Here is a 9,998-nt window from a genome sequence, read left to right as displayed (position 1 = left end):
TTATGAGTTAATGTTTTATTATCATTAAAATTTAAAATTCACTCATTGAAATAATGATACAAATGTACTGGACATATTAAAATTAGAAGTATGTCTCTTGTGAGACGGTCTCACGAATTTTAATCTGTGAGACGGGTTAACCCTATCAATATTCACAATAAAAAGTAATACTCTTAGCATAAAAGCTAATACTTTTTCATGGATAACCCAAATAAGAGATTTGACCACGAAATTAATCCGTGAAACCGTCTCACAAGAGTTTTTGTGTAATTAAAATACAATTATGTTTTGAGAGTACTGATCAAAAATATTTTTTATTTTATTTTTATATTCTATCTATAAAATTAAATAATAATAATAGTACATTCAATAATTCAAGTGTCGTAATTTACATTAATTTCAAATTTTAATCAAAGTATAGTTAAAATAAAGTTAATAATTTTAACAATACCCTACAAATTTTATGAAGTAAAAATTATTAAACTAATAATGAGAAAAGAAAACGAAACGAAAGGGATAAAATAGGTATAAACAAGTAAACTGTTGATGAATAAGAACGCAACCCATTTTTTTTTTTTTTGAAAAAAAATTTAATTCTATTTTTGAAAGAAGCAGATAAACAAAAATAACATAATTCCACCTATATATACATATGGATCGTTTGGTTCATCGGACATGATGACAAAAAATGTATGATACATGAATGATAAATCAATATATATAAATAACAAAACAATATACGACTTCAAATATTTATAGAGCCAAACCATAGTTGTCAAGGGCGCAAGGCGCACAAGGGCTCTGGAGCTTGAGGCGCTAGGCGCAAGGCGAGGCGCGCGCCTTACCGAAGCAAGGCGCACATTTTTAATTTTTTTAAAAAATATATTTATCTTAGAATAATATATTAAAATATGAAATAATTAAGTCACAATGTCACACAAAACAACAAATAATTAATAAGTTCATAATAATAAGTAACACGATTAAAATTCTTCAATCATCTAAATCAAGTTCATCTTCTTCCACCAAATTATCAGAGTCCCTAGAACTTTCTGTTGCAGTTTGCACATTTCTGCTCTTGTCGCCTTCTGTAATTATGTTATTTAATTTGTGAACTGGGCTGCTAGGGTTTGGGTTTGGGGTTGGGCCTTTTATATTTTAAGTTACTATTAAAAAAAATAGAGAAGTTGCATTTTTACTGAATTTTTTTTTTAAAAAAAACAATCTCAGGCACGCCTAAGGCGCGCCCGAGAGCCTTTCCAAGGCGAGCCCAGGCGCGCGCCTGAGCTCGCTTTTGTGAATCGTTGCGCCTGAGCCCACGCCTGGTTGTGCCTCTCACCTCAAGGCGAGAGGCGCCGCCTTTGACAACTATGAGCCAAATGTTGAATAAACTAATATGCACAATCATTTGATATTTTATATTTCGCACTAAACGGTATCTTAGTATATATTCGGGGTACATAGAAACAAAATGTCATGTTAGTTAAGAGTACTAAGTAACACTGCATAACCCCTGTAAAGGGTAAATATTGGTTTATATATGGTAACTAATATTACAACTAAACAAAGAAAAACAAACAACAGTGATTCAGATGTGATGAAGTTACACCATGTTTATATCATAGAAGACAATATTTTTAATCTACTGCAAGCTTCAAAGGAACCTAGGTATGAATCAAAGTGCATAGATGATCTCTCCACTGCTATCGATGTCGAGATCAGGGTCACTCTCCAGATCTTCGTCCATGTCATCTTCGATGTCTAGACTTCCTGTAAGATAGTGATTCAGGCTGTTAGTTCCAGCAGCTGGAATGGTCGCCTCGGTTATTATTTGCATTATTTCATCGTCACTTTGTATAGGCTGGTCTGGCTCCTCGAATTGACGGTTCATGTTGTCGTCCATGAGATCGTTAGGAAGGTTCTTGAGAAACCATTCGTGGGTTGTTATCTCGGGCATCGTAATTCTCTGTCAGTGTTAAAGGAGTTAGAACACAGAAGATGTTGCCGATGGCTTCTAGCCAAATGAAACGCTTCTCCGACTGAAAAAAAATACAGAAGATATTTGTTTTCATTTTCTGAAAACAATACTTTGCATCCCAAAAATGACTTAAAATATCCCAGAAACTTAGTTCATCTCGTTTTTACATCTATCATTATAATCGTTACTTTCGGTTCAACTTTTCATCACCCTACAGAATATTGAATCATTGTTTTTGATGCACCAACATTAACATATCTTTAAACGATACTACGTCCATAATAAATATGTACACACACACACACACACACATATATTATTCGGAGATTGAAACCAAATAGGCAATAATGCACCACGTTATCAATATAATCTCCACACATTTAGAGATAACACATCTTTGAAACCGTTGGAAATTAAACAAGTAGCAAATGATCGTTGCAGATCGAGCATGATGAAAATGAGATAAACACCGGCGGTAACTTACCTTGGCAGGGTCTGCCACAAATATCCTTGAGATCAAATGATGGCATTCTGGAGATATATGAACATAATCAGGAATTGAATACCGGACATTCAAAATTCGCTGCCAATGTACCAATCCTTGAATAAGTAACATATAACAAAAGTAATGATAAATGAAATTATATTGTGAAGAGAATAGTACCTGTATGGTTTTTCTAAAGTTTTTGGGTTCATCAGGATCCTCGAATGGGTATGCGCCAACCAACATGACGTATAAAGTCACTCCACAAGACCAAACATCTGCAATCTGGATAAGCAGTAGTAGATATATAGTTAGCATGTACGGTACTGCAGATATAAAGTTCATTTCATTTAACTAAATGGGATGGAAAAAAACATTTTAACGTGAGAAGATAGTAAAAGGTAACCGATGGGTCTCTGCCAATGGAAACCGATGGTTCAACAGTGGAAGAACTTAAAAATTACTGTGTAGACGCGTAGGCTTATCTCCTAGGTACCATGTTATCAGATAATATTTCCGGATCATCCACAAGCATGCGTGTCTGCTAGGTCAAGCTAATGCCGAACTCTTTAAGAACCTTCAATAGACTTTTAAAGTTGCCCAATTCTCATCTAGATGGTAAAGCTCTGGCTTGGCTAAGATTTCACACCAACAAACTCAAGTTCAGCATGGCCAGCTTAAAGCATCTATAAGTTTAGCTCAAATCCTGAGCTGATCGAGCACCCTTCCTCTGGCTGGGTAAGAATTGAGTAATAAATTAAAGTTAATTATGGTTAACCTAAAGCATATCCAAGGTGCACTGGCTCCATTCAGCCACTTTTGGTGTATTTTAATTATTTATTTTTTCTTATTAATTTAGTACAATTGGAAAGGGGATATTTTAACTTATATCTCTCCCATAATTATAAGATATTTACGGTATTTATGCCATTGCACCATATGGGAAAGGTGGCGGTGCATTTTATCTCGCATAACTTAAATGTCATTTTCTTGGGATACTCCATTCGTAGAGCACAATGTTTTTACTCACTGCCGACTCTTCTCGCTTCAACTCCGCTCTTGAAGAACTCGAGGAATCTATCATATAAACCTTTCGAAAAATTGTATATTTTGATATGACACCAAACACAAGCAAATAGACTTCAAAAGAATATAATTAATAAGTAATATATAAAAAATTAAGGCACCAGTTCAACATGACAACTCGCAAAACAGACAACCAACACAGTAGTATCCAATGAAAATACTACAACGTACTCACCTTTCCATCATATTCTTTTTTAAGTAACACTTCAGGAGCAATATAAGCAGGGGTACCAACTGTTGATTTTGGTTGTGAATGCAGCACTGAGGACTGAAATAAGGCAAACATAGCTGTTATGAGAATGCTTGAAGAAAGGGCAAGTTAAGAGAAGAATCAACGACGTACAGTCCGAGTAATTCGCTTTGCCATCATATAGCATTGCCGGGGCAACGATAAATTTATTTAGACTACTAAATATAATCATGGTCTGGGAAAATTGAGCTATATCAAAGTATGATTTGTTTATCATCTAGAGAGCTTAAATGGGATGCAGAGACATTACAATGTACCTTTGAATACCCAAAATCACAAATTTTCAGCCGAGGAACTGGACTTCCATCCAGTAATGTATTTTCCAACTTCAAATCACGATGGCATATTTGCTTCATACAGATTATGAATATCTCAATTAAATGAACAAAAAATTTGTGTGTCTAGTTTAAAAACGCACAATTGGAAAAGGGAGTTCGACCAAGTACCATAGCATGACAATAGCTGACTCCTGATACAAGTTGCTGGAAGAAAAACCTTGCCTGCAGCAAAAAGTTATAATTTTAATGCTAAATATAAACTGAGACCAAGAAATAAATTTTGCGAAAGGCCGTACCTCATCCTCACCGAATCGACCAGCATTGCATATCCTTTCGAATAGCTCTCCCCCGGAGGCATATTCCATCACAATAGCCAAATGGGTTGGCGTCAATATGACCTGGAAAAGTTTTGCTATAATAAACACTGACTAGCAAAACTTCAAAATCTCCGGTACGGGACTGATTAGATACATATTTACCTCCTTAAATCTAACAATATTGGGATGCCTTAGAGACCTGTGGTTAATGATTTCCCGCTGCACATTCTCATCAATCTATCACAAACAAGAAGAAGAATAAGGTAAAAAGAAGTTGATATAAAATGGTGGGAAAAAAAACTCTAAAGAAAAACACAACCATCTAGGTTCACAGTTAAGTCATGCCAATTCCGAGTGATCAGGAATCCAACCGAGGAGAATCTAGTGGTGTTTCGATGGTGAAATTCGATTTTTTTTTAAAACTCAAATAACTTCAATATTTACCCCATAATTCTATAAAAAATGATTCAGATCATAAAAAGAAATGGTAAAGCCAAGCCGTAAGAAAGACCTCACCTTCTCGCCCCTCTCGATGTACTTAACAGCAACAAGCTCGTTGGTTTGCCGATCCCTCATAAGCCGAGCCACCCCAAAATTACCCGACCCGATTTCCTTAACCAGCTCATAGCGATCGCTGTCATGCATTATCGGCATGTCCAAACCATGGCCCATCGCCGCCGTCGGTCGATCCATTCCCAGCTATCAACCCTCCCCCGAAGAACCCAAAATCCACCCCCACAAGAAAAAATCAAAAAAACCCACAAAAATTCCGAGTTTCACGTGGCAAGAAATCGGTCACAAATCGACGGCGATGGCTAGTGATCAATCCCGTGAAGAGCTCACTTACCCGCCCCACACACAGGAAAACACACGTCACCGTTCACATTTCTCATAATTTATTGAGTTGATTTAGCTCGGATTTCAATCAAAGTGCGTCACTTTATTGCACAAAAAATTGATAAAAGTGGCTTTGCTTCCAGGGTTTATCTATGCTTTTATGTGTGGGATTGAAGGTGTACAGGTGCTCTTGAAGTAAGCTGCCTATAAGTTTGTTCCCCAATTATTGGTGACGTGCACCACCCTTTAAATATTATTAATTATTAAATATAATTTTTAAATAATATAAAATTTTTATAACTTTAAAAAATAAAATTATCATCCAATCAAAAAATAAATAAAATTTTCATTTTCTTTTCGAAATAAAATAATAAATTTAAAAAAGTATCATAATCACTTGGTCAATTTTAAAATTTATTGGAAAGGGGGGAAGAATTAACCAAAATAGAATGTTTACTTGGTTAATATCCGGTATCATTTAAATCACTTGATCGAGAAATAATTATAGCTGAATTTGGATTGATGTATTCTAAGACAGTGATTTCATATTTAATTTATTATTTTGTTTGGAAAAATTCACATAATTAAATATTTTAAATATCAAATATTTATTTTTTCATTAACATAGAATCATCATCTCAAATCCAAATCTTGCAATCCAAACGCATCTTTGAAGTGTTTAAAAAAAATTTATTTATTATATTGTTGGGTTAAGCGTGTATGAGTGAGAGGGGTAATGAGATGAATGACATCTTGTGAAATTCTCGTACGTCAAACTGTTGACGTTGTGCCGCTTGATCTAGTTGGTTATGTCTGCCTATAAAAGTGATGTTAGATATTATCAGATGATATTGTTTCAATTGAAGAAATGATACTCGGTATGGACAAGGTAAAACTGATCTCTGAAAAGACATCATCGTCAAATAAGCACGCATCTCTCCGGACTCATGAGCCTAACAGTCCGACCCGTTAGTACTAATGTGTTATGTTGATGACGTTGCGTCACTTGATATGGTTGGTTAGATGAACAGTAAAAGAGTGACATAAAATTTAACGAGTAGTATCCTATCTGATAAAAACAAGGTCGAAAATAAAGAAAGAGTAAGACAATTCTAATTTTTTTTTTATGATAAAAATTTGATATTAACATCTACTAATTCAAATTTTAATTATTTGGAGATAAAATTCAAATAGACGAATTATAATAGTATTTCAATTATTTGCAAAAGAAAATTTTAAAATATGTCGAGGAAAAATAAAAAAATTCTAAATAAAGATAAAATAATTATAGCATTTCTGTATCGGTACTAAGTACCACCCAAAAAGGAAAAACAAAACATACCATTAGGTCATCTCCAACCGCAAAATCTATTTTAGTGCAAATTTCACGCTAAAATAATGTGATTTCTGCTTCAAATACAACATTCATCTCCAACCTATTTACTTCAAATCTCACACCAAAAAGAATATTCTCGAAATATTCCTTTTATTTTACATATATTAATTATTATCTTTTATTTAATATATTTTTAATTATGACTAATGTGTATATTATATAATCAATATTATATTATTAATAAATTTAAATAATAATATTTAAGTTTATAATTTAATTATATAATATGAATGACTATGTTCATCTCACAAATGATCAATTAAAATATTTCGTAATGCGAAGTGAACATCTTTATATTAAATTATATTATTTATAAATCATTAAATCAAATTATATTCTCTAATTATTAATAATTAACATAAATAAATAAATATTCAAAAATCAATAATTATTATTTTAAATTTTTATGTTTAGATATCTCATTATTAAAATAATAAAATAAATATTTTATTATTATTTAAAAAATATTTATATTTAAAAATAAATAATAAAATTAATATATATTAATAATAAATAAAACAAAAAAAATTAAAAAAAAATGCCTCTGCGCCAATTAAAAAAATTAAAAAAAAAGTGCCTCTGCGCTCTTACGCTAAATAAACTTCATTCTTATAACTTCTAAAACTATTTTGAAGAAGGAAAATAATAATAATTTTTTATAACAATCAATATTATTTAATTTATATTCATTTCTTTATAATATATAAAATGTTTAGTAATAGTTTCTTCATTTTAGTTTAGGTCATAAAATTCTATGAAATGATGGAATTACTGAAAACTCTGGTGAAAAAAATATCCATTAAATTATCGTATTTTTAAATTAAGTACACATATTTTTAAAAACACATATAAAGAAATGTACTCAATATTTCACATAAATAAGGTATGCGATTGACCCGACCCATCTTTAAATTTATCAAAGTGGGGGGTGAAGAAAACCTATGCTAACGTGCAGTACTTTCATTGCAAGATAAGGTGCCTTGGGAAGCCAACCTTCTTTATCTTTTCATCATTTATAAAATGAGTAAAATTTAATTTTGTACACCAACTATTAAATTGACACATGAATTATTATAAATAATATAATTAATATATAAAATATTTATAAATTGTCAAAATAGCACATGATCAAATTTTAAAGTTAATTTTACCCAAATCAAATACACAACTAATTTGTTTTTTGTCATATTGATAAAAAGTAAAATAAATAAATATCGTCACCAGAAAATGTAGGAATTGTTTTCGAACGAACGAAATAAAAATAATCACAATTTTAGTTTTGTCAAAATCTGGTACCCAATTTACGTAATTAAAAAGGACAAATTTTCCGCACTTGATTTAGACATTTCGGATAAGTGCAGAAAGTTTTGGTCATTAAGGTTACGAAAATCGGAAATGAGTGATATTTTCATTCGCTCTCGTATCGATGTTTCGGTCGTCACACATCATTTTTTCCCAAAAAGATTTGTATTTTAATGAGTTGAACATTTTTTCGAATTTCAACAGAGCAATACCGGAATTTGACAAAACTAAAGATATGTTTATTTTTATTTTGCTATCCGAAAAAGGCTATAGTGATGATAAATATTTATTATATTTTTAATAATATGATAAAAAAAAATTTAAGTGTATATTCGAGTTGATAATCATAATATAATTTTTAAAAATAAATATAGTTTTTTTTAAAAAAAAAGAAATAAAAAAAAATTAAATAATCTTGAAAATAAAAATGTGTCCTTAATTGAATTTATTAATGGTAATTGAACTTAAAATGTAATTTAGGCTAAAGTTAAAATTGACGTTAAAGTTTGATCATGTACCAATTTAACAATTTATAAATATTTCATTTATCAATTAAGTCATTTACAAAAATTTATGTATCAATTTGACATTTAATCAATAGTTCATGTGCCAAATAAAAGTTTACACTTTATAGGATAGATCTTTCATTTTTCTTTTGGAAAATCCATATAAAAATAATTGTTTAATTAAAGAGATTTATATATTAATATTAAATTTTAAAAATTCTGCAATTTAAAGCATAAACCCAAAGTATATACTTAATTTCAAGTGACAACTATGTCTTAGTTAAATTGTTTTACATTTTTAAAAGAAAAAACTATGCCGTGTTAAAGTTAAGAACTTAAGCTAATATAAATCAAAACTTTAGATAATAAATGAAGTATACATAAAATTGAATCAATCGATTTAAAAATAAATAACATAAAATAATCGAATGGAAAACATAAAGACAAACTTTTTTCAATTCGTAAAAAATAAATAAAATTAAATTAAACTTTTAAAAATAATACCTCATTTTGGAAAATAAACAATCAAATCAATTACTTTCGCTCGATTGCTAATTCCAATATATTTAATTTCAATCGCGTTGATCTATAACTCTCCTCAACCAGGGTTGTAATACTAAACTTCACATTATTTCATGTGGATCCACAATGGGGACATTTAGATGCAGACGGAAAAAATTTTTACTACAAAGAGTTTTTTGTTAGAAGTTAAATACTAATAATAGTAGAAACAATAATAATTTTTTTGTTTCTGATGGTTTAAATATTGTAGAAGATATATACATGGCAACCTGGGAAAGAGGAACAATTTAAGTCAATGTGAAATTTGTATTGTCAAGAACTATACAAAAAAATTGTTGCACAAATGGAGAAAAAGATTCATACCGTCAACACAAGTTCTTATTAATGTATGGGTTGCATGGCAGATTGTTTGTAACGGGGTAAAATGAAAAAAAAAATCAGAGATAGCTAAAAATAATAGAAATAGTGAAGTGGCTGGCACAGGCACTGGAGTTACTAAACACACGACTGGATCACGTTCTATAATTGAGCATACTTTGAAATTGGTGAGTTTCAAGTAATATATTTCATTCGTTAATATTACAAACCTACCATATTTGAATTTGTTTGTGCAGGAAGCGGATTTAAAGCGAAAAACAGATTGTTGGGAGGTGTTTCGAATTACACATCGTCACAAAGATGGAACATTTGTCGATGCTCAATCTCAGGTTATAGATGTAAGTATTAAAAAGTTATTATTAAATAATATAGTTCCACTATTTTCAATGCTTGAGTGCTAAAAACTCATCCTTTCTGTTGGATTTAATTTTACATGCTAAAATATTTTTCTTTTACATAGCATAATATGACCACAAGAATTTCCGATATATCTCAAGCTACTACAGAGGGGGAGGAGCAACATACTCCATCCACTACAACAAAAACGGCTTTTCGCCGCGGATAATTGTATTAACGACGTACATATGCACGCCGCATATAATAGTATTAACAACGTGCACATGTATACCGCGCATAATCTTGAACTTTCAAACGCTTGCAATTG

General features: G+C 30.9%; 1 protein-coding gene across 1 annotated transcript; it reads right to left on the bottom strand.

Moving 5' to 3' along the window:
• Window positions 1–1,382: 1,382 nt before the first annotated feature.
• Window positions 1,383–5,447, bottom strand: LOC140973638 (serine/threonine-protein kinase SRK2E-like). The gene is made up of 9 exons (XM_073436614.1): window positions 4,910–5,447; window positions 4,556–4,630; window positions 4,373–4,474; window positions 4,245–4,298; window positions 4,056–4,148; window positions 3,724–3,816; window positions 2,643–2,747; window positions 2,463–2,561; window positions 1,383–1,966 (listed from the first exon to the last, which is right to left on the bottom strand). Exons 1-9 carry the CDS (start codon window positions 5,084–5,086, stop codon window positions 1,676–1,678), a joined length of 1,089 nt encoding a protein of 362 aa, XP_073292715.1. The 5' UTR covers window positions 5,087–5,447; the 3' UTR covers window positions 1,383–1,675.
• Window positions 5,448–9,998: the final 4,551 nt, after the last annotated feature.

This window comes from Primulina huaijiensis, chromosome 3 (genome assembly GCF_012295235.1).
Source record: "Primulina huaijiensis isolate GDHJ02 chromosome 3, ASM1229523v2, whole genome shotgun sequence".
Taxonomy (NCBI): domain Eukaryota; kingdom Viridiplantae; phylum Streptophyta; class Magnoliopsida; order Lamiales; family Gesneriaceae; genus Primulina; species Primulina huaijiensis.
The sequence above is the reverse complement of the archived record's forward strand: the minus strand, read 5'-3'. Positions and strand labels throughout refer to the sequence as shown.